Source organism: Struthio camelus, chromosome 4 (assembly GCF_040807025.1).
Source record: "Struthio camelus isolate bStrCam1 chromosome 4, bStrCam1.hap1, whole genome shotgun sequence".
Taxonomy (NCBI): domain Eukaryota; kingdom Metazoa; phylum Chordata; class Aves; order Struthioniformes; family Struthionidae; genus Struthio; species Struthio camelus.
The window spans coordinates 77,889,739-77,914,924 of record NC_090945.1 but is presented as its reverse complement, the minus strand read 5'-3'; the positions used below and the strand labels follow the sequence as shown (position 1 = coordinate 77,914,924).

The 25,186-nt window shown below is 43.2% G+C and overlaps 1 protein-coding gene across 1 annotated transcript; it reads left to right on the top strand.

The window, feature by feature from the left end:
- Nucleotides 1-11,486: 11,486 nt before the first annotated feature.
- On the top strand, nucleotides 11,487-24,905 carry NICOL1 (NELL2 interacting cell ontogeny regulator 1). Its single transcript, XM_009686133.2, has 3 exons — nucleotides 11,487-11,625; nucleotides 17,733-17,821; nucleotides 21,708-24,905. Exons 1-3 carry the CDS (start codon nucleotides 11,493-11,495, stop codon nucleotides 21,771-21,773), a joined length of 288 nt encoding a protein of 95 aa, XP_009684428.1. The 5' UTR covers nucleotides 11,487-11,492; the 3' UTR covers nucleotides 21,774-24,905.
- Nucleotides 24,906-25,186: the final 281 nt, after the last annotated feature.

Here is a 25,186-nt window from a genome sequence, read left to right as displayed (position 1 = left end):
TCCAGCACGCCCTTCTGGATGGGATCAGGACAGTAGGCTAGCACAGAAGTTCATTGTGAATGGGAGAGGAAGGAATTCTGGTTTTTTTGGTGGTGGTGGTGGGGGGGGGGGATTATCCCCTCCTATATGTATTTTTCACTAAGCCATTTCATGCCCCACAGGAGAATTGGCACCGCTCATATCTGACTGCTGGGCAAAACAAGAGTAACCGCAAGCCCCAGCTGCAGCTCCACTCCCCGTGGGAGAGCAGGCCTTCATCACACCCACAGGGGTTTGGTAGACTTCTTGGAGCAAGGCCTCTTTTGGATGGCTTCAGCCCAATCCTGAGTGTAGCAGAATGGCTTCTTGACTATTGCTGCAGTTGGGTCTTCCCTTCTGGTTCTACCTTGGCTGTCCTTTCCACTGTGACCTCCATTCCCCCTTCCAGTCTGGCATTGCCTTCTCTCCAGTCTCAGTGATTTCTTGGTAAACCCCTGCCCCAGTCCTGATGAGTATGTAGTCACTGCGAGCCTGGACGGTGGGGCTGATACTGCTCAGGCCAGCAGTCACACTGCAGGACCAGTGCGTGACCCTCCTATTTAGCAGTGGAATGAGTGAACGTGGTGCTGTGCAACCCTGATGTCTCAGGTCCTGCCCAGTGACCTTGCGTGGGGACCTTTTCTCAAGGTCAAGGTTCCTGCTACAGAACTTGGAAGGTGTCCCAGAAGAGTGCAGGTGGTGAAAGTTCTGCTCCCAAAGCTGAGTTCATCAGTAGACTGTCCACCAGGTTGCTGAAAACTCACCAGCTTGTTATGGGTGTGGACAGGAACCCAGCCACGGTCAACTGCTACTTTTGCCAGGGGCTGAGTAATAAAATGTTCTGACACAACTGGAAACACCTGTGGGTTTTGATGAATTTTTTCCTTGGTGTCTGCACAGACATCTGCTTGAACAAAAGAAAATCTGACCATGTGGAAGTGTTTTCCTTCAGTCATTTTGCTACACGCCCTACCTTCTGATTCTCACTGCCAGAACTGGGGTAATGAGACACAGGATATAATAGCTGTCAGCCCAAGAGAAAGCAGCAAGGAGATCAAGGAGGGGGGTAAAGGGGGGAAGGGGAATAGCTTCTCAAATTCTCTTGTTCAGCATCAAAACAATTAGAGATCCCTTCCAGCTTGCAGAATATCCATCAGAACCAGAAATTCCCACTAGGACTTGCATTATGCTCCTTTAGAGTCCCTCTTACCTATTTTTCATTGCTTGAACGGCTGCTCGTTGTCACCTCTTGTTTATAAACACCATAATAGCAGGACAGTGGAAGGTGGCTAATATGGCACCAGTTCTAAAAAAGGATTGCTGGGGAGGTCTGGGAATTGTAGACCAGCAGCCAGAATATCTTTTCTGGGCAAATAAAGAGAAACTTTTGAAAATTTGAATTTGTATGTTCAGGTTTAATGTAACATAGTGGCAGGAGTCAACACCATTTTTATAGAGCAAAGGAGTACAGTAGAACTAGACAAACTGCAGGCAAAAGCAACTAGGATAATCCAAAGTAATGTGTTTTCAGTCTTCAGTCTGAAAATGGGGCGACTGAACAAGCAGATGATGGAGGTTTATAAAATCATGAGTGACCAGAGACCAGTTTGCTGCCCCCTCCCAAACAAGAACTGCTATGCGTCAGCTGGAGGCAGGCTTAGAGCAAATAGGATGGTGAGACTCTTCACCTACTGCGTGTTCAAACTGAACCTCCTCACTGCAGGATGTTGCTGGTGCTAAGAATTTGCATGGGGTTAAAGGCCAGCTGTTCAGACTCATGCCTGGAAAATCTGTTGCAAACTGTTAAATGTAAGAACACCAAACACCAGCTTTGTTTCAGAAGGTCTCTGAAACACAAGTTGCTGCAGGCTAACAGTGTTGCAGGAAGAAATTGAAGTTGCCCTAGTTTTATGCTTCTCCCTAGACCTTTCCTGTTAGTCACTGCTGAGGACAAGACACTGGCCTTTGAAGGACCTTTGGTGTGATCTGGTGCAGTTGTTCTTATGTGTAAAAATGAACCTCTTTCCAAATTTATAAAGCAAACCTTTTCCCTGTGCTTCAGAAAGCCGCTCCTAATCCCTTAGAAACAAACACCTTTACAAAGCCTCCGAGTTCTGGGTTTCCCCATTGCAGGCACCATTTCATAGGCCAGCGGGCCTGTTTCTGCAGCCCGGTGCGTTGCAGAGACCGCTCCACAGGCAGGAGAAAGCATACTCCTGTATGAAGGGAAAGAAATGGGACAGCGAACCGCAGGCACCTGCCTGCTGCCAGCAGGCTTCAGCGTGCCCAGGAAGGAGCTATGCGCCTCAGTGGTACTGAGCGGGCAAAACTGTACTACCTTATGTCTTTGAAGCCCCGGCACTGTTTTCCCTCTTGTCCCTCTTTAGCTTCACATACAGTATTTTCTCTGCCCTCTGCAAGCCTGGCATATTTTTAACATGAAAAGAGGAAGTGCAAGGCTAGAAAGGGTTTGTACAAACAGCCTGACTTTCTCTTCCAGTCATCCTTAAAACTCACTGCTGCCACTGTGCCTCTCTATGGGAAGCGCATTTTTTTTCTCAATATCCAACAGTACCTGCTAAATCCAAACTGTTGCTTTGTATGTATTTAACAGGGCCATCAGAAAATGCATGTGGCCTTCTTACTGCACACCTTGTCCTGATTTACTTCCTATACTGCATTATCTCGTGGTCTCTCGCTTTGTGACTGCTGCTGTGAAAGCTGTTTGGGACAAAGATCTTGTCGTGTTAATAGTACTGGGATACCTTCAGCTGTTGTGAACTTATTAAATAAAATCAATGTAAAATATGCCTATATGTTGCTCAAGTTTCAAACATAATATTTGTTTTTATATAACAGATGGATACAAAATGGATCCAGGTTTTCAGTTTGATCTCCATGGAGATATTCCTTAACCTTCTTACTCCAGCCTGCTTTTCTGCCTCGAGCTTTGCAGAGGTAGGGACTGGCAGACAGTATTTTCATGGCCTCTAAGCTCTTGAATTTTAAAAAGTAGCTTAAAACATGAGAAAAAAGAGTTCCAGGTGGTGAAGGCCGTGAGAAAAGAAATAAAAATATCCGCATATAGTCTATTATCTGCATGTATTCTATTTCTTATGTTGGTCTGCTTTTGCTTGTCTTTCCTGGTAGTCAAGGCTGCAGACCTACAGGAGGAACAGTTTGACAATAATAATTATATATTTAAATTAGTCTTCACTGTGAGGGTGGGTCTAAGATAGATATGACAAATGGGCTATCTCTGGATACTTTTGAGATACCCCACATCAAGGAGTGTTTCCCATAATTTGATCCTGTATTTACCAGAATCAGGTTTTTGTCATTGTGTGATTTCTGCTCTGAACCATGTACTTGCTGAAAACCTACATAACCCATCAGTTTGTCTTCATTAGCCTTGAGCGCCTTTTGCTGTTTAAATCAAAGTATGTGATACTGCACTTTCCCGGTCATTTAAGCTCTGTTTGTCAATAGAGTCGGAAAATGGAACAGCACTGAAAACTCTCTCCTTATACTTTATATAGCTTCACTCTTCTTTGAGAGTTCAAATTAACTGGGAAGACAGCAATGCTGCCTGGTTATGCAAGTTAGACGGTTCCATAGGGTGAGTCGGACAAGGTTTCAAGGGAGGTCAGTACTGAAATTCCTGTTTTTGAGTGGGGGGGATCTGAATGCTCTGAGCGTGCTCATTAGTAGCTGCACTTTATAGTTCATGCTTGTGCTCTGGCAAACATATGAGCTACATATAATTATTCAATGATTTGTAAGCATTGATGCTGTTTTCATTTAGTGCTTTGAGATTAGAACTTTATTTTTTACACTTAATCTTGTATTTTATTCTTAAACTCCATAGAATATTTGGGTATGCAAAAGCCAACAGGTATCACTGACAGAAATGAAAGACTCACGTAACTGGGCTGGTGAAAATACAACAGATTTTTTGCACTGTGAAGTGTGAATTACAGGAATGTGGGTCTTATGTTGATTGTTAGCTAAAAAGTAGAGGCAAAACACAGCTTCTATTTAGCTTGAAGTGCAATGAATTTTTAATGCATGCTAATTTGATGTACATAAGGTTATTCATCTAGGGAGCTCTTCTAAGAAATGAGCAGGAAGTGTAGGAGTTTGTCTGTATAACAGAATTGTGTCTCGTCCAAATTGATGGAAAGATTTGCTAACGTAAAGGACATTTTTATTTCAAATCTGGACTAACCTTTAAGCAAACCAACATTCATTTAGGCAAACAATACCAACAAATTTGTCATTTTTTGTGACTTCTGCACAGAGCCTGGTGAAACTCAGCATATTCCTTTGCATAAATCCACACTGACTTTCAAGTTCTCAGTGACAGCAGGTTATATCTATTCATCTATCAACTACAACATAAAATTATGCCTGACTGAGCAAGAGTGTTTCACTCCAAAACTCTTCAGTTCGATATAGAGGGCTAGGGAGAGACACAAACTTTGGGAGAAAAATCACAGTTGCCAGCTCTTGTGAATGCTTATAATCAGGGCTTTGAATGGTCTTTCGAACCTCTGGGTATTGTGGGTTATTTCTCTTCCCCAGTTAAAGAGCAGCCCTTCAAATCACCCATGCAGTAAATTTGATACACATGGTTTCTTGCCTGAGCAGCTCTTGCATTCTTCCTCAACTAGGTCTACACCGTAAAAAAGCATCCAGCCTGTGAGAAGTATCTGGTTTCAGCCAACAGCACTGAGTATAACTAATGCACAATTCAGTCTTGCATTGAAGAGGGAACTGAACGATGTTTAAATGCATTTGACAGCTGGTGTATTGCACATTTAAAATATGGTTTGCTTTATATACAATGTAAAATGGAGAATTTTAACCATGGAGGGTTGAACCACGTCCTAGAAGTCAATAGCTTTTCTTAAGCACAATGAGATCTCCCCACCTCCCCTTTCAGTATGATATACAGGCCGTTCAGAGGAGAACTGCCTTTACCTTCTGTTGCTCTGGTTTTGGCAGCCACAGAATAATGTACTAAAACCCCCAGCTCCTAAAAAAAAATAAATAAAAACAAAAAAACCCAGATACCTCCTGAAAATTAAATGTACTTAGAACACGTGAAGTCAGAAGGGAACTTTACACCTAATGCTCAAGCGAGAAAAAATTACTTGCTTCTATCCTCCCAGACAGGGACAAGGCTGGCAGTAGCAAGGCAAGCAGGCAGGGCAAATAGCTCAGCTTTACTGTCTATGGCATTGAGGCTGTATGTATACAAATTATAGACAGCCCTTGTCTATGGTGTAATTTACTCCACATCCGGCACAGTGCTCCCTTGCTAGTTTTGCTGCAGTCCGATGCAAACCTCAAACACAAACCAGGAAAGCTGTGATATTTTTTTGCCAGTAGTTCTTACTTTTCCTTGGAACCGAAAGACTACAACTGACCTTCATTTCCCAATAGCTTGACAACAGCCTTTCGTGTATATCAGAAAGCATTCTAGTCTTTAGGAGGGGTTTAAATATGCTTGTTGCACTTGGCTTCAGTTCTTGATTTTTGGTAAACTGTGGAAGATTTTTGGCCTGGATCCTTTCCCACATCTTACACTGTGGTGTAAGAGGCCTCTTGGAGTTGAACAGTTCCTGCACTAAAGGGGATCTCGGTACTGGGTTTCTATCACGCTCCCTATTTGGAGCCACATGCCTTTCTTGAAGAGTTCCATGGACTTCATTGGGACAGCTGTGGTGTCTTGAACCTTCATAGGCTGATCAGGGATCAGCTTGTGGTTGGATTCTTGAAGGGTTTTCCAGGAAGCTCGAAGATGGAGAACTTGTCATGCAATGCTGCCAACAGCAGGTTTGTCATTTCATGTGGGAGATTTTTTCCATCACCAAAGCTCTACCTTACTGTTTCAAGAAGATACTGAGCCACCAAACAAAAGTGAATCATTATCTCATGGCACAAAGAACAAAATAAGCATAGAGTAGTTTGATTTTCAGTCTTGCTCAGGGCCTGGGAAGGCTGTCAGAAAAAAAGCAAGGCAGCTTCTTCTGTTTATGTGCTAAAATGTCTACAGTGCAGCAGCCTGTCACCTCTCAACTCATCCACAAGACTGTAAAATAGGTATTTAAATGAGGTTTACAAAGCTGTGGGCCCTGGTAGCTGCCTTGAGGCGAAACGCCTCTGAATTCCTTTATCAGTGACCCATCCCAAAATGAGAATGCTCTCCAGCCATCTTGTTTAGACCAGAAGAAGTTGCCTTTGCCCTGGTAACTGAGAAAGGAGAAAGGGAAGTTTTTCAGGGACTTGGTGGTGCTTCCTTGATGCAATTTAACCTGCTATTTCTTGTCTGATCCGTCAGAGATGTACAGAATGATAGCTTCTTTGCATCAGCCTTTTATGTCCTTGAAAAAAATTCATGTACCCTTCTCTTCTTTATATTGTATAACCTCAGTTCTTTGAACTGTTTTTGGAGAGCGTGATTTCTAAACCTCTGATCATTTCTGCTGTTGCTGGAGTCTCTCCTAGTTCATAGCATTCTTGTTCTGCAATGACCAAAACTAGATGCAGAACTGCAGGTAAGACCTTGGTGCTGAATAGCTGAATAGTCTAAGCTCTTGCCCTCCTTTTTGTACATCACAGTGTAATTGCCTTTTTTGGCAGCCACATAATATTGTAGACTTATTTCAGCTTGTGATTGTCTAGCTCCTTTACACAAGTGCCACTTAAGCTGCGGTTCTCCACTCTGTATATGTACAGTTGATTATTCCTGATGAAGTGTAGTGCCTTGCTCTCCTCCTTCTCAAATTTTATTCTGTTTTTAGACCATTTTTCCAACTTGTCTGTATGATTTAGAATTCTAGTCCCTTCCCCCAGCATTGCCTCTAACCTCCCAGGCTGGCGTTTTAAGCACTGTAAATAATCCTTCTGCTTATTCATTATCTAGGTGAATAATGATATATTGAATAATCTTTGACCCAAGAGAGGTCTCTACAGAACCCCTTGAGATTTATCTCTCTGTAGTGACGGTGACCCGTTGCTAACTCTCAGCAGAGTTACCTCCCCTTTTTAAATTTCTGCTGCGGTGTTCCTACCTAGAACGTTTTCAGGTGTATTAGTTGTGCTAGCCACCTGCTCGCTAGTTGACCTTTTCGTGATGACAGATATAAAAGAGATACTACGTGTTGCATCTCTTTCTAGGCAACACCTTCATTAGCTTTCCCCTTTCACTGAACAGAGAACAAATTCTTCCCTTGTCTTCCTCTTATTCCCCATGTGTTTAGAGAATGCTTTCTCACTACTCTTCATATTTCTCACTATTTGCATCCCGTTTTGCTTCTTGGCCTCTCTGAGGTTGTGTCTGTATTCTCTTGCCACTCTATTATTCAAGTAATACTAACTAGACACAGATTGCTCCGTCTTTGTGCTTTCTCATTCTCTTTGAATTCAATTTAGCAGGCAACGATTTAGTACTTCATATTAGACTGGGATTTACTGCCTCTGCTTAGCCACATGTACCCACGACCATGATAATGGAGTTCTAAAATTAGAGCCCTTGCCTGCATCTTCCTTTATGCATATATATTTAATTAAGGACCTTAATGTTAGTGATTTTAACTAAGAAGTTTACACATTTTCTTCCCTCACTGCAAAAAGGTAACTTTCAATACTCGTGACATTTAGGCATCAGTAACAGATTTTTTTAGGGAGTTACCAGTTGTCTGTCCTGTCTAATCATCTTCCCAATAAATGTCTAGATGTTTCTGATCTTTTTTGAGGAATCTCCTCCTTTCTTAGCAAATGATAGTAAGGTATGGATTCTCTGTAGAAGAAGAAAATGAAGTATAAATATGTCCAGACAGCCCTCTGGGATTTACCATGGCCTTCTTCAGATAACAGATGGTCTCCCACAAATCTCTTGCAATTTGCTCATCGTTCAAGGTAAATTGAGTACTGATACCAATTAACCATAGTGGTCTGCAAAACTGAATATAGTAGCAAAGCAAGCCATGCAAGTGCTGTCATGCTTCTCTCTTCTTCAGCTTTGCTGGAAGTGATAGAACAACACAGATTTCTGGAAGTAATCCATGCAGGTTGGCTCCTGTTCCCTATAAATCATGAAATGCATCTGGGACCACACAGTTATGTTAGAAAAAGGTACTTGGGACCTTTTTCATGCTTCTTGAAGACTATGGCATTTGAAACAAAAACCTGTATTGTGGCCTGGCTATTCAAGTGCAATGTCTGATTGTCTTATGTTGGCAATAAGCAATTGAAAAGAGGACATAATCTTAAGCTTAGCAGCATTTCCTAACACGGAAATAACACCTTCCGCTCCATGAGATGGTGAATAGAGAGGGCTCTACTGCAGATCTGTTACAGATGGCAGAGGTTCAATGGTGTTGTACTGTCTGCATGGCAGTAGTCCAATTCAGCAAGGACTCCTGTAGTGCTATCACAGTGTTAAGTTTCGATGGTGGGTGGCTGATCAGTCAGAAACCGAGACAAAGACAGTCCATCCTCTGACAGATAAGCTTTATTGGGTGCATATGCAACAGTGCAAAGCTAAGCTGTGATAATATAGACCTCAGCATCAAGCTCTCACCAATTTATGCACAGGCATCTTTGAAGTCTTGGCATCCTGGGAATGGCATATTTCAGAGAGATATTCAGCTTCTCTTTCTTCCAAGTTTTCCCAAATCCTCTGTTCTGATCCCTTTCTATCCTTTTTGCAGTTAGGACTGGCAACACCTCTGCTTACTTCGGTGGTTGCTTTTCCTCCCTGAGATGTCACCTTTCCTTATTTCCTTTGGTCCTGTTAGGGACCACATAACAGCACAACAGCAGCTGCTCTTATTGTTGGTACTGTTTTGGGATCTGCCATTGGTTACCTACACCGCGAGTTGCTCGTGCCAACTGCAGACTGCTGAGAGCTTTGGGCTTTCAGAAGGGATCTAGACAATTCACAGCCCGTCATGCTGTTCTTATGCAAGGACAGGAATGTCAATAAGGCTGAAAACATCATTTTTAGCCACTGGACTGGTTAGCTCTTGCTGTTCTGTAGTCTGAGGAGTGGGGATGCTATTCCGCTTCTGTAAGGGCAGAATATGGCTTTGAGGTTTGTATCTCTGCATCTGTCTCACAATCAGCCTTTTGGACTGTGTTTCATAGCTTTGATTTGCCTTTTTGCCAGTCTTGTTTCATCCTTGAGAGTATGAAGTCACGTATACCACCACAGTAGACAAAACTTAAGCCATTCTCAGATAGGCTAATAGGCTCTTCTTTCTTTTACATTTAAAAAATATGGAGAACATAAATGAACAATATAGAAACCAGGGCTTAGTCTTCCCTCAAAATCACCTGGAGTTGGTGCCTAATGCATGCACGAATTGAGACCTAAAATCTTAGTACAGGGCTGCTTTTAGAAAAAAGGATTTATTGTGAACGGATTTATTGTGTGAAAGGATTTATTGTGCGGGAATTATTGTGGGTTGTGCTCCTTGTTCTTCTTGCCTGCTGGAAAGACCAAGCAATTAGGGAAAGAGATTTTACAAAATTTTTACAACTTTAGAAAACACTATTGGTACCTTGAAAAAGTATTAAACAGCAGCTTCCATGTTATCAAGGGTTATTGCCTCTGTAGGCAATTGCTTTCTGTCCTCTTCTTTAAGCTCATGTATGACAAGTGTGATATGGCTCATGGGACCATAAAGAGTCTATGTTCAGGGAACACATATGCCAGAGTTAATGGAAGTGTAAGGTTTTGATTTCATTCCAGAATTTCCATTTGGTGTTATTTAAAACTGTGCAGAAGAATGCTACACTATGTGACCAGCCCTAGATGAGTGTATAGTCAAACTTTGCAATGTTATTCCACTACATCCTGGCTCTTATAGAGCTGTTCCCTGAACAGGCATCTGAGGGCCTCTGAAAAGACAGTGTTAACATGGGCCATCTCACCCAGTCTAACTTTAGCCATCCAACTTCAGAGCTTGGATTCAGTGGAGATACTTTGGGGCACACCTATGCCCTGACTCACCTCCTGAAGACCCCTTTGACTGAGATCTTCATTCGGACCCTCTACACAAGGGAAATTGGATTCCAGTTGCACTTTGGACCTAAAAATTAGCTCAGTGTGTCGTTCCTGTAGGAACTCCCCCTTGCTCTGGGCTGACTCCCTGCGAGTCCTCTCTTGTACGTAAAGGGCAATTCCACTTTGTCAAAAAACAGTCAAGAGCCTGGAGTCCTTTAAGGTGACTTTTCCAAAGCATAAGGGTTGAAATTAGGGATGTGAGAAGTAATTCTGAAGGAAGACAGAGAAGCAAGCAAAATAGGAGTATTGCTGATAACAGTCCCTATGGCTGAAGAGAGTCAGTGTTAAATTCTGTCCCAGCCTGGAGAGGCTGATACTTCCGCAGTTTGGCAGGTTATTCCTTCTGTTACAGACCAGGAAGTGGGAGAAAGTAGAACATTTTTCCCTAAGAGAATGACAAAGCGGTGGATTGAACAGATACGTTGTGAGTTTGAGTCTTTAATCACACTCTGTGGCAATCAGGTTTTCAGAACCTCTCTCTTTTTTTCCAGAAGGTATCACCTGCACTTTCTGAGGGCTTGATTTCAGCCAGGTAGTTATTCTTAAAATTTCACAGTGCATCAGTTTTGATTGGGCTATTATCATGGCTACCTAGTATGATGCTGTGCAGGACTCATATTCCCGGTTGGCTCGTGTGCATTGTTGTTGTCCACAAGGATTCATTATTGTCAGAGTTGCACTAAGCCTTTAATGGGGTTCAACACAGAGAGCAAGAGGTCAGCAGCAGGTTTGCTTTTCCAAGCAAATTTCTGAGTTTTCATTTCGTTCAAAACCTCCTGGAACAGAATTTCACTTTAAGTGAATTACAGCTAGAGCAAGGGATGGGCACTACATGTTTCAGCACAATCCTTTTGGGAATAAAAGAAACAAACACAAACATTGCCTAAGACACTCTTACTTGCATAGCAGCAACCAGTGTTCACCAAGGAGAGGAAGTAGCCTTCTGGGAGCAGAGGCAACGCATGAGGAAAGCAGCGACCATCGTTGCGGTCCCTTTAAATCTTCTCCTCCACTTGGCAGCTCCAATTTTTCAGTGTTGCTATAGTGACTCTCCATGGCAATGACCCTAATCAGGGCAGGGGGGAGATGCAAGAGGGGACGCATGCTCAGTGTGGCTGCCTTGAGTCTCGCCTGCTTGCTACAGCTGTTTCCAAGGGTCTGTCACATAAGCGGAGAGAAAGATCAGGTACTTGGCAAACTGGTCCTTGGGGGGCATCACATCTCCAAGTTCATGGCATGTTGCTGCAGTGATGTGTGCTTGTGGGTTTGCGTGTACATGTGGATCTGTGCCTATCACGTTTTGTCTGCTTCCCTGGGGGGAACGGAGTACGCTGGGAGCAAACAGCTGATTTTCACTATTTCTCCTTTCAGGCTGAGAAGATAGCTTGAATAATTGATGAGAGCAATGCCATTGCCGTCTGTCTGCAGCGTGATGCGTGTGGCCATCCCGTTCATTTCGGTGGTTGGCCTGCTAAGCGTGAGGCTTGTTGGGGCCAGCCAGGACTCTGGGAGTGTCATTCCAGCGGAAAGTATGTACCCTGCCGTGCTGCACTCATGCCTTCCCAGGGCACTGCTTCTTGCTTTCTTTCCTTCGGTTAACTCCCCTCATCCACACAGATCTTAAGCTCCAGGGGGATACTGCATTGACTCGTACGTGAGGGAGTAATGATGACTTTGTTGCCTATCAGCAAACCACATGAAAACAGCATTTACAGAAACAGCAAGCAAGCAAAAAATCAGTAGTTACTTAGGAAAAAATAATAACGGCATACTATAACTTTCATCTGAGCTTATTTGAAAACTATTTGGTTGTAGGTCTTTTTGTTTCACCTCTGGAGAGTTTCATCGCCACATTTGCCACTATACATACAAAGTCCTTGCTAGTCTGGGAAAAGGACTTCCTGTTAGAAGGAAAATCATGTTTATGTCTGCTAGGGCACTGCATTTTGCGTGTTTTGGTATTTGGTTAGAACAATAGGTCAAGTTCAGCTTTCTTGTAACTACTGTGGATTGACACAGGGGAAATTGACCCAAACAGCACATCTATAAAACATGTACAGATTTGAGAAATCATGCTCTGCAAAGCAAAATGACGAAATATGGCAGATTGGATTGAGCACAGCCCTCGGAGCTGGGAGTTCTTGAATTCAGCTCACAGCTCTGTATTAACTTCCTCTGTGATTTTGAGCAAGTCTCCAGTTCAACTTTCCTAGCTCTAAAAGGAGGCAATAGTACAAAGGGAAGGTGTTAGGAGAAGGAGGCAGTGTTCTCAGGGTGTTTTGATGAGAACAAGTGTGAAGTAGCCACTCATTAGAAATGTAAAATATCCTCTGGAGAAAGAAAACAAAAAGAAGGTAACTGCATACAAGCCAATCTCTAGTTAGTAGTCACACTTATTTTTTATCACAGCAGTCTTTTTACATGACCACCAAAATCTTTAATCCAAGGTGTGGTTTAGTCACTGCATATTATTCTCCCAGAATAGTATTACTGTTTCCTAAATAAGCCTATGGCTGCCTATATAGGACTTGAATGCTGAGTTCCCTTCTTTTTCCATTCTCTTCTTTTTTTGTTAGTGAGACAGTGCTAAGTTTGGGTCTGTCCCATTCTAGTTGTCCTATCACTCGTCTCTGTTCTGTGTGTCTGTTTTCCAGGTGTGCATTAATTAACTTGAATAATTTTTGTGGCAAGTAGTCTATTTTGTCTTTTGTCAAGGAGAAGATGGTGACTGAGAAATAAATTATACGTGCCCTTTGTGTGTCTTTGTTAGCAGAGGTAGGTCAATGAAATATACATTGAGGGGAAAAAGTATATGGTGGTTCGTCGCTCCACCTGTATAGTGGAAACTCCCATTTTACCTGTAGAACTGTATCTTGGCCACAGATTCCAACCTCAGTCTCAAGGTGTTACTTAATCTTTTCAACATCCTGTGGCCAGGTTGCTGAGCCCCATGAAGAACCCTTGAGAAAGATTTCTCGGTTTGCCCTGTTCTTGCATGTGACAAGGAGGAATTGAAGGCAGGTCTGAGTGTTTCCGTGGCCTGAGGAGATATGCTGCTCTGTCCGGAATAATGGAGGCTGGCAGCTTTATCCTGCTAGCATTGCTATGAATGCTAGAAAGTTATTTCTGTCTGAAACCAGGCCAAGAGGAAGGCTCCCAGCTGATCATGATTGTTTTGTGCTGCTGCAGGGGTGGAGTTTTAAGGCAACAAGCAACCCATTGGTGCTATTGGTGCTATTTCTGATAGTTAACTTGTGGAGCTGCTTCCCTGGGGATGCTAAAAGTTTACATGGTATCAGAGAACTGATTAGGTAAATTCAAGAAAGAAAAGTCTCAGAAAGGGCTGTTAGATACCGAAGCACCTCTTCTGGCTCTGGCACTCTGTAAGTCACGTATTGCTGAGGCCTGGGAGGGTCTTCTAGGGACACATTCCTGCGTGTTTGCCATGTTCTTGTGTGCTTCTGTGGGCACCCATTGTTGGCAATGGAGATCATATCTATACCAGGAAAGTAAATAGTGCCCAGGGCTGTTTCCTGGCAGGGGAACATGACTGTAAATGGCTAGAATGGTCCCTGGCACACCTTTGTCCATGACAGCAGGCCATTTGCCTGTCTGGAAGGCCAAGAGTTAACCGTCAGAATGAACTGTTCCGTGCCAGCTTTTCTTAAAGCCTGAAAAGGCTCCTGGCACAGGTTATTTACTATGAGGCATGTAGCTCGTGGAAGATAGGAAACTGGGCCAGATCGACCTTCCTTTTGATCTAGTATAGACATTCCTACATCTTGTCCTACAAGACAGCTCCACTGACTGTTTCTCACCAAGGAGTTGATAGTAGTGGGCAATTTGGGGGGAAGTGCAACAGCAACACATATGTGCATCTTCCATATTGCAGGTGCTTAAGTCCATACTGTCAGCCCAGGTAAACTGCTGGCTGCATGATCCTGAATGACCCAGGAAGAGAAGAGAGGCTGCAGTGCAGGTTCTAGCAGGAGAGACATGTTGTACATTGACCATACTAATTCTGGTTTTGCTAGGGATAAGGGAGAGGAGAGCTGTTTACTGACCTCATATGCTCAGTTCTGGTCCTTGCTGGTTACAGGAGAGAGAAGTGCAAGTGTGGGAGATGTAGCAGTTACAGTGGAGAGGTGTGAGAAGGAGTCACAGTTCTCTGTGTTACAGAAGGATTCTGCCCTGTGAGGGGGCAGTGATATCTGGCTTGGGGTATCATCTCCTACGGTCCACTTTGCTTGCAAGAAAATCAAGGAGCCATGCCTAGCTTATTATGAATAATGCTAATTAGCAATGATTAATCAGGTCCTTATACTGCATACCCAAGCACTTTGCTTTTTCAAAAGACTGTTCAAGTATAAAGTGGTGTTACAAATGATTGCAGAGGATTTTCTTCAAAGTTCAGTGCAAACCACTAAAAAGATTAAGTAATTTCCCCAACCTCCCATTGCATTTACAACCCAAATCACCCACTGCAAAAGCTGAAATGCGGAGTCTGAGGAACAGAAGCTGATCAGTCTGTTTAATTAGCCAAGATGCATGAAATACAAAGAATAAACACAGCGCACATGTGAGGGAAAGTAAATTAGACTTCCACCGTGTTTTCAGTTCCAGTTCTTCACCAAGAATGTGGCCAAGAAGCATATTTTAAGCTCTCCTCCCCCACTTCTCCCCAAACAGACGCATACAGCCTTCATGCTGACAGGATCCATTTAAAGAATTATAGCTGACTCTTGATAATTCTCATTATGTTAATCCACAAACCTGTTAAGTCTCCCTATGAATGATAGCCTATTCCCAGCTGTCAGCAAGGAATTAATAGCACTTTGCTATGATGTGACTTAAGGTTTGGTTTCATGATTACTTTAAGCTGATGTAAATTTATGCTGCCTGTGCCCTTCCCCTTCCCAAACCCTGGCCTTCTGTCTTTGCCCCATTTCTTGTCCTGGCCCTAAGACTTGTGCATTCAGCCAGTCCAGGGAGATGCTCTGGAGAAAAAAATCAGTGATCAGCTGACCAGGCAACTGCATGGTCACCCACAGTGTGAACAAGGGAAGGTGCGGGAACACATCGCCAAGGACAGAAGGGAGTGTGGGACTGCTCCTATTGGCAGCCGCACACACTTAGATTTGTTTAACCCCTTTGTGAAACCAGAGCCTTAGACATAGTGACTCTGGGGAAATGTCCATGGGCATCCTACAGAAAGTACTGAGAGCATTAAGGGAGGATAAGTCCAGCTAGATAGGCCTAATACTGTTCACTCTGGAAAAGAGACAACCGAGGCAGGGAGTAATAGAGATTACCAAAGTCATAAGTGGAACAAAATTAGTGAATATAGAATAATTGTATCTTCCAATGCAAAAAGTATAGAGGCAGCAAATGAAACGAGAAGATGATAAATTCAGAGCAGATAAAATCAGTATTTTGTTTGCACAATGAATAGCTGAGCTGCGGAACTCATTGCCACAGGATGTTGTAGAGGCCAAAAGTTTACATGGATTCAGGAGGCAACGGGCAAATTAATGTGAGAAAAATCCATGGAGGGCTTATTGGGTAGCAAAACAAACCTCTCAGGAGCTTGGAAGAATATTGCTACAGGCTTATCCTTATGACTTTCCTAACTATCCGCTACTGTGAGAATCTGGCTAGTATGATAGCTCAAAAGCCCAGTCAGAGTCAGGACTTGGGTAGCTCTGCTGGTAAAAATCAGACTGTAGCCATAGACCTTTTGGGGAGTGAGGAAATACCACTACTTACCTAATCTACTTTTTAGGGGAAACTGCATTCAAGTTGCCCTGTGCCAGTATAAGACGTATGGTCTGATCCAGGACCCACAGATCTGCATGGGCAGATATCCTCAGTGCCACCACCGTTTTGCTACAGAAGCTGCTCTAATGTTCGAGCAGCTTCTTTCACAGGGATAGCAGAAGTGCAGCAATCACTTGGCGTCGTTGTTCCTAGTGGTTCTAGTGGAACTAGTGGAACTAGTGGTTCCACTAGTGTCTCCTTGTCTGTATTTCTCCACGTTGCCAGGGGCAAGAGATATTCGTTTGTGACCTTTAGTTTATTTTTTCTCCAGCGAGTTCTGATTTTGAGAACATTTTGGTGACAGGCACTTCAGGGTATGTGGCACTTCCCTGAGGTGGAGCCAGGGCAGGGGCTGCTTTCCAAGAAGACCCCAGCAACAGGAGCAGGCCACAGTGCCAAGTGAAAGACAGATTTGCTCATAGCACATCGAGGATGCAGGTTTCTTTCTCAGGGCTCTGTTCCGTGCTCTGAAATGAAAACAGTTAGACTACTGAAATACTGAAAATGGCGGGGGGGGTGGGTGGGTTTGAGTGCCTTTAAAAATATGCTCAAAGCGCTCTCTCTCTACTCATCTAAGGCCCGGGGAGAGGGTCTTAGCAAGTGATGTTGTTCTTACAGAGGTGGGGACTTAGCATTTCCCCAAATCCCTGGGATGAAATCTCTGGCTTGACTTTTGAATCTGCCTGAGATGTGAGCTGTGTGGAGGGGAGATGGAGGAGGTTGGACGAGAGAGAAATACCTCCTGGACAGGTCACAGCCCCGAAGAGGCTTGCTGGGGAGTGACGGAGCCAGAAGTAGGCTGGCTGTTCCCTTCCATCAGGCCCAGCTCAGAAATGCCTGTTGCCCAGCAGGGAGCCAGGAATGGGGTCCTGCAACGCTGCCCAGGAGCCCTCTGGCATCAGGGAGCTCCTTAGCTATCTGAGCAGCAGCTTTGCACCCACTTTCCTCTGTCAGAGCAGCACAAGTGGTGGCATCATGACAAGGATTTTAGCGCTTCCCCCCATCAGGGGTGCTCTGTGATCAGTGCAACATTGTCTCTCCTTCCATCCCCCATGCATCTCCTCCAGTATCTGAGATTTCTTCCCTTGAAAACCCACGCTTCGTTAACTCTGTGACTGAACGACAGGGAGTGAGATCAGTGCAGGGCGAATCTTGGCAGAGCAGGAATGCTCAGGCCCAAGATAGAAGTGAGCCATTTTCGTTGTCAAGTCCCTCCCTCCTCCTCCTCCTCTTCTCTGCCTTTTCCCTGCCCTGCCCCTCTGTGCACACACGCTGGCACCAGCTGCAGAGACAGTGGGACGCTTTGCATTTCTGGCAGAGAGAAAATACAGCAGCAGGTGAAAGGAAGCAAATACAGATCTGGCTCTGCCCCTTGCCAAGCTGTTCTTCTGTAAGGTCTCCTGTAAAAACAGACCTGCCTCTCTGATTTTTGAACCACTGCAAACTGGTATTTTCAGAGTATAGACTGAGATTTAACTCACGTATGAGGAGCCGAGGATTTTAATTTTAAGGCAAGAGGCTGGGGGTTGAAGGCACACAGCACCTGGCAGAATCAAGCCTGGCCTATGTTCAGAAGAGCACACGTAGCAAAACGCTAATTTGCTTTTGCTCGTCTTCCTACATGAAGTGAGCACTTGCACAAGGATAGATACGGCTTTGTCCACAGACAGCCCTAACTCTGTACACATGCACATGCGGGTGCCTGGTAAAATGGGTTTTCTTTTGGCAGTGCAAGATCTCTGAGTATTTCCTCTTTGTGTTGCCACACTCCTGATTTCATGCTGTGACAGTGATGCCTTTTCACTGTACCTTTTTCCAGGTCGTCCCTGTGTTGACTGCCATGCGTTTGAGTTCATGCAGAGGGCGTTGCAGGATTTAAAGAAGACGGCGTATAATCTAGATACACGGGTATGTGTTTCTATAGAAATGTTTTTACTTAAGCCTTTATCTCCCAGTAGCCAGGTCTGCTTGTCTATGTACAGCAGACATGACATCTCTGCTGACTCACTTCCATTTCAGCAAATAGGATTGTACCAAGTACAGATTATTTTTCACAGGCTGGAGAGGTTCATTAAAGATCATCTAGTCAGACTTCTTGCATAACAGGCCAAAGAATTACCCAGACAGTTCCTGCATCAAATAGAGAAGGAAAGACGATGTATGAAGGGGAAAAAATAATAATGTGGTCTGACTGTTCATTGGACAGGAGCAGAAGGTGAACAGGAGAGCAGGAGAAAAGGCAAGTAAGGCTGACAGAGGGGAAAGGGAAGTACATATATTCCGTGCTTATGCACTGACAGTCTCCATGAAAAAGGAGGAAGCAAATTTGCTCGGATACTTATCATAGCACACAGGGCATTGTATAAATTCACATGCCTGTCTTCTGGTTCAGAAGTCCCAATGAACAAAAAAATCAGGGTATGGTAAACACCCTGATTTTAGTGATGCGTACAGATGTGGTTTCATAAATATAGACAAATATTGACTGGGGTAGGACTTACTCATCTAACAGGTGGTCCCTATGCTGTCTGAAGTATGCACGTGGCACCAGGTCTCTTATGTTTAATAAAGCCCCCGTCATGTACGTCTTGTACTACTTCTCCATCCCTAACAGCCTCATAAACACTGGCAATATGACAGGGAAGCAGCTTTTGCTGAATAAATGAAGTTGTAGCCACATCTCCCCATTCCTTTAGGTGACTGCTCAGTGCCTTCAGCTAGTGCCATCTCTGTTGGTAGGTGAGAGGGGCCCCTTGTTCCTTTAAAGTCACACTCTGCTCCAATTGTCACTCACAGCAGAATCAACTAAAGAGATGTAAATCAATTACGTGTCCCAGACTATAATACAGAAGGATGATTATGTTGCTTTGCCTTTGGTTTCTTGTGACCTTGGGCAATCACGTAGAGCCCCACACAGTAAGGTTGGAGTGACTTTAGCTTTTTTGAGCCATGAATAGCAATCTGATTAGGGCAGAACTCTCAGTGCAGTATGGGTTACCTGTACAAAAAGAGTTTCCCATGAAGCCACTAGCATAATACTAAATAACTATTGTTGCAGGCTGTGAACAGAGGGTCATCAGCTGTACAATCACCCCCTGCAGCTGTGCTGGGCTGTTCTGGTGCAAAGTGGGGTTTCACCTGTTTGGGTTAAGTTCAGCTGAAATGTTTTGTACCTGTGCATGACATGGCAAGACCACATGTAGTCACAGCTCTGTTCGTTCCCTTAACGTCACCAGGTTCTTACACGGGAAGTTAAAAGAGGTACCAAACTTCTGCCTAGGCTGCAGTGAGCAGATTTTCTGAATGTAGTAGAGGGAGCACAATACCTTTAAACCCACTGATGGAGATATACTCACACAGATCTGTTCTGACTGTTCTACCTGGAGGGTGAAGTGGGTAGTGGACCCATCAGAGAGCAATGCTGTGCTGTAAGAGGCAAGGTAGAGCACAGAGGAAGAAGTTTACTCCGGAGCTTCATAGGATAAGCCCCTGTTTCTGTAAAGACCTGGAGAGGCCTGGGATGACAAGGCACTCATTCAGGGCAGCTCTCAGTGCAACAGAACAAGTGGTATAGGAACAGTCCATCATCAAAGCAAACCTAACTTATTATCTGCAACATCACCCACCCTTGAACAGGTGTGGGAATTCAATAGTACTAATAAAGAAAAGGTAGATTACTTTCCATCTTTTCCTGTCTTTAGATTGAGACTGGAGACCTTTCAGGAGGAGATGCTTCAGTTAAATACAAATTACTGAATGATGCAGAGATACTAATGTGAAATGCAGTGGCCAAAGCTCTACAAGTGGCACATTCTGGCTTTCTATTTGCTGAAATGTACCACCTGCATATCCTTACTCAAGCGCTGGTGTTGGGCTTATGCTGACCAACTCTTTATCTTCTCAGGCTTTATACCCAAATAACTTCATTCAACAACTCCTGATTATGGACAGTTCTTGTTACAAGGGCAAACCCCATGGAGGACGTGGCTTCCTAAGCCAGGGCCAGGAGGGCCACAATTAATTTTGGTAACTGATGTTTCTGTTTCACAGTCCTTCAGATTACAATTGAATGCTCCCAGAGCTGCTCTTCCTGCCTGTATTCGTTAAGTCATTAGTGATTCCTAGGCAGGGTTTGTGGCTTGTTGGCATTACGCTGAAATTCCATAAGCCTGTGTGATGCTAAGATGATTCTAGGATCTCTACTGGTCTCCCACGAATGAGAGCATTCACTCATCCAGGATTGTATTTTACAAGCGAGGAGCAGTGTTTAATAACACATGCCATGGCAGTAAGCCAGCAAGTGCAAGCAGACAAGGAAAGTGAACAAGTCCTCTTTAACACAAAGGTGGATGTCAAAAGTTTGGGTTTAAGGGAATAGAGGGCTCTGAAGGGAGGGAAAAGCAGTTCTGAAAACAACCTCTGCCCCCAAAAGCTTGAAATCTAACAAGAAGTCAGTAGAGTGGTATAGTATAGTATATATATAGAGTGGTATAGTATAGTATATATATAGGCGGGAACTGCTGGGGGACAGAAGTAAAGCTGGCCATGCTGATGCCTTTTGCTCAGCAGGGATGTTGTAGCACGGTGGAACAGGTCCCTACACAGAAGTGCCCAGCTACTCCTGTGGGAGCTGGGTGTCTGTGTTAATGAAGCCCTTGCTGTTTTTGATTTGTCAGGAGGCGTCATGTCAAAGGAACACCAGCTGGCTAAAGATCTTCTTGTTTCACAGAGATTTTTGATTATGAACAAGTGGTTTTCAAGTTTTTATGTTTTGTCCAGTGGAGATGTAAACCCTGTTCGCAGTAAATTTAAGCCTCTTAACTTCTTTTTTCTTAAGAAGCTCTTCAAAGTTAGTTCACAAACTGCTTTGGGGACCACAGACCACAGGTTGAAAATCACAAATTATGCTGAGTTTCTCTTTAGTCACAATTGTACTTGCTAATATGAGTTGCTGGCACTAACAATTTTATTGCGAGTTCTGCAAGAGACTCAGCTCCTGAAATGATGGGAATTTCAGCCTTTGTTTCTCAAAAGACAAGACCAGGACCCACAAAAGATCTAGGATGTTTGACCACAATGAAATAAATGATACTTCAATATCTTGGAGGATCTAAAATTATTTTTTCCTGGATATAGAGAAAAAAAGCTTGGAAATGCTTTTTCACCAAGACTCTCAAACTTAAGCTGTTGAGGGGGTTCTGGAGGAATAGCTCCAAATGGAGTTGGCAATAAGGCAACTGTCAATAAATCAACTCAGGTTAAAGTAGGAGCCACAAACTCAAATGTAGATCTGCCCTGAGAGATTATGCGTTTCAGAGAACAAGGTTAGAAAGACAGCTGAATTTAACTCAGAGTTATTCTGGAAAAATGGTAGTGTAACTGAGAACACAATTGGCCCCTTAGCACATGCTGTCTGGTACAATTAAATTACACAGTACTGAAGACATCACCAACAGGAAGCCATCAATCATTGAGAAGGAATTGAGCAGTGCAGCAGAAAGTGGAATTTTGCTCAGCATTTATAAAGCACACTTAAATAATTTGGCAAACCTAGTCCCTACAAGTTAACTATGAAAATGAAAACATTTAAACTACAAAAACACTCTCCGTGCATCCCAGTTCTAAACATGCTTATTTTGTATCGCTTTTTCTGGATGAAAACCAGCACTAATAACTATGGTTTTTCACTCAGCAAAGCACCTTGAGTACAGCTGTGCTGAGGGATTAGGTCTAATCAATTATATATTCTTTTAAAGTGATATATTCAGTTCTTTCATTTCATGTTTTTTTGCAGACAGAAACCCTCCTCCTGAGAGCAGAAAAGAGAGGCCTCTGTGATTGCTTTCCTGCAATACACTGAAATGAGCACTGGGATTTGGCCAATGGACACTTATTCATTTATAAAATTCTGTTCAATACTTTACAGGAAGATCTAGAGTGCAAGTTGTGCCACACCACAAGGAAAACAATTTTTATCCAAACAGGTAGAGCTCAGTTAGATCATTCTTGCTTTGGTGTGTTTTATCATTACTATATGTGATATTGTATCTGCTGAAATGTCGAAAGAAAAAATAGTACCAAAGCCTCGCTCGTGGGTTTTATGTAAGGACAGCATCTCACTTTTCTGATATTTCAAGCCAAATATTGTCCTTAGATTCTCAGGCCTGGCCCTCAGCACATGTAAATTGCCATCGATCTGTGAAAGTCAGTGGAGTCTCATCGTTTCATACCAGTTGGGAGAAGACATCTAAGGATATTTTTTAAATAATTCTTTGATATGTTTAATGTTAGACTGTGGCCCTAACATGAAAAGAAAGCTATTTTGCAATGATGCATAGGTGAAAAGTTACTTGCAAGCAGTCATAGTTTTATATAGAAATTAATAGTTGTCATTGACTGCTTGGCAGTCCGAGGAAGGTATTTGTCCACAAGTGTAGAGATTGTTATCAGCAGTCCAGTACATAGCAAACACAGTAATCTGCATCACAGCATTAATTTCTTCAGAGCCACACAGTAGCTGTGATCTTTTTGCAGGGATTTATTAAATACCTTAATGTGATCAGTAACATTTGTAATCACATGAACACCACCTGGCAATTGAACTGGTTGTGTCTGAAAATCTTCCGGAAAAGTGTCTTTCATTAAGCAAATCACATACTGGGTTGAGCTGCTCTCACTGGCCTCTGTGAAGAGTTCTGGCAAAGAGCCTACAAAACGCCCGTGCGCCCTGAAACCTCCTGCAAACTGTCTGTTGAGGAACATTTCAGTTCCACCAAAGCGGTCCACGGCTCTTTCGTGAACTTTATACAGGGAAGAATTTCACTCCATAGTGGGGGGGTTAAAGTGCTGATGCTATTAATATCCCTGCTGCAATCAGTGGGAGACAGGAGAGAACAGACCCATGCAGGCAGTGTAACAGTAGACAAGATTTGGCCTTGTTACTCTGGGGAAAAAAAAGTGGATCCCTTCTCATTGTTTTCCTTTTCCCTGTTTTTGGAGGGGGGGGTCGGAGGGGGGGGAAGAGGAGCAGAAAATGGCCCCAATGGAAAATTCTTGTAGACAATAGAAGATTTTTCGTAGACTTGAAATACCATACCCAACAAAAGTGGGTTTCAAAGTTATTTTATTCACTTTTGTTACTATGTCTATTTATCTTCCCATAAGTGGCTGATATTTTACTGTCACACTGCTTAGTAAGATACAAGGACAATTAGTAACTTTCTAAAAGCAAACAGGCTAGAAATATTTCTTTTATCATCATCCTTATTATATGCTTATGTGCATTGCCTGGATTTGCAAACTGGCACAAGAGAAAGATTGCTAAGCTTATTTTAGGGGTTATAGGTCCCTCGAGCTGCAGTCTAGTGTCAGGATCATTTAATATTTCCGTGTGTGTAGTGGGAGGGACTGCAAAAGCAACAAGCTGTAGGAGGCATCATATAAACTATTTTATGGGTGGTGAACCTATCTCCTCTGAGCCTCTGTCACCAAGCACAAGGCAGCCTGTTAAGCGTCTCTAGAAAATACCCTTGGAAAAAAAACTAGAATGACTTGGCTGCAGTAGATTTTTATGGCTAAGTCATAGAGGAACCTTAATTTTGCAGTGCTTTTTATTCATTGGGGGTGAAATTCATCCCCGAGCTGAATGCAAACGCCAAGTCTGTGCATTACGCAAAAGCCTGGGGGCAGAACAGGGATGCATCCATGTGATGCGTCCATGTTGTCTTGGCTGTCTATACAGGACTGAGCGACACCCTATCTGACATTTCTTTCAACTAACTTTACAGGACAATATTGTCTTAGAGTTTATGTGCTTCCCCAGGGAGGGGTACAGCTGACCAAAGGTGTACATCTTGATCTTAAAGGTGACCTGGCCTCCCTCTCAAACTAGTGGAAAGAAAGAGATGTTTCGGGGCTTTGAGTCACGTGACTTATTTTAAGTTGGTTTCTTTACCGTAAGATGACTGGCGCTTCAGCAGTGCCAAATTCTCTTTATGAACTGTAAAGGGAGCCCAGGACAAGCTGGAGGTCCACCAATGGTCAGCTGAAATCCCTCACCCCAATGATATCAGTGTAAGGATAGAAACTTTATGACGGATTTGTACATTTTCAAACCTCCTCTCACCCCTTTCATCCCACCATTGGAAACTGTGACCTACTGCCAAATTATTACTTTATTTGCAGTCATACTAAATATCACAACGGAGTGTACTGCCAAAGCTGTTTGAAAGGCATGTGGCTCTCAGCAAGGAAAAGCTTCCTTGCACCTGCATGCCAAGCAGGAAATTTGCTTTGTCCTTTGTAGTATTCTAGAAAAACCCTTTATATGTCATCAGGACCCACTATTTACTGAGGGTGTTCATGCAGCCCTCAAGTGCACATTCCCTCCCTCCCCCACAAATACATGCAAAATCATGCAGCACATCATTTCCAGTGGCATCGCTCTCCGCTGTAACACTGGTAGCTGATGGGGAGCAAGAGCAGTTCTCACCACAGACCAGGTTTTATTGTACAGTTCAAACAGTAGGTTTAAAGCAACCCCTTTGCAAAACACTGACCTTAGGTTGCTTTACTCCCACTGAGATTTGAACTTAAGCAATGCACAGATCTCGACTTGGCTTTTCGCAGGAGGTGGGATTCCAACACTGAACCTGTGAATTTTCCAGCACAGCTCAGCTTTCGGGGAGGGCAATGTATCTGCGGTTTTGTATTGCTAGTGTGCATGCTTATTCTGCTGGTACCTTAAAGACTCTTCAAAAGGCCTATTAACAAGCGCTATTTTTTTGGCTGTGTTTTTACTTAGAAAAATGATTGCTGACAGTTGATATACGCAGTTTATTATGATAAAAAAGTGGAGTGAATGATGAGTGGATGTTTTCTGACGCCCAAGGGATCAGAGGGACATTGTAAGTTTACACCTGTGATGGTAGTGATTGTGTTAAATGTACTCCTCTTTGTCTAGAACAATAAAAAGGCAAGATGCATTCTAGTATTTGGTGTGCCTTGTTATTGATTTGGAAAGTGGTAGTGCTCATGCAGCCATAAATACTGCTCTTTAATTAGGTGGAAAATCTACAGGGAAAAAGTGCTATTTTATGTCAGAAAATCAAGAAATCTTGTATTTGGGCAAAGTTTATGAATGTATTCTTGATTGCTGAAGTATAAAATCTAACGCGCTCTTATTTGAGATGAAAAGAACTGCAATGATTTTGTGAGTTTTTTTAAGGACTTCATACTTTGTAGTTAGTGGTTCAGATAAAGACTCTTTTAATT

What these genes read in the sequence shown, in the direction of transcription:
- NICOL1 (XM_009686133.2), top strand. Translation starts at nt 11,493, where the DNA reads ATGAGAGCAATGCCATTGCCGTCTGTCTGCAGCGTGATGCGTGTGGCC. An exon ending in GAGTGTCATTCCAGCGGAAA is followed by an intron (nt 11,626 to 17,732) that starts GTATGTACCCTG and finishes ACCTTTTTCCAG; the next exon opens with GTCGTCCCTGTGTTGACTGC. An exon ending in CGTATAATCTAGATACACGG is followed by an intron (nt 17,822 to 21,707) that starts GTATGTGTTTCT and finishes GTTTTTTTGCAG; the next exon opens with ACAGAAACCCTCCTCCTGAG.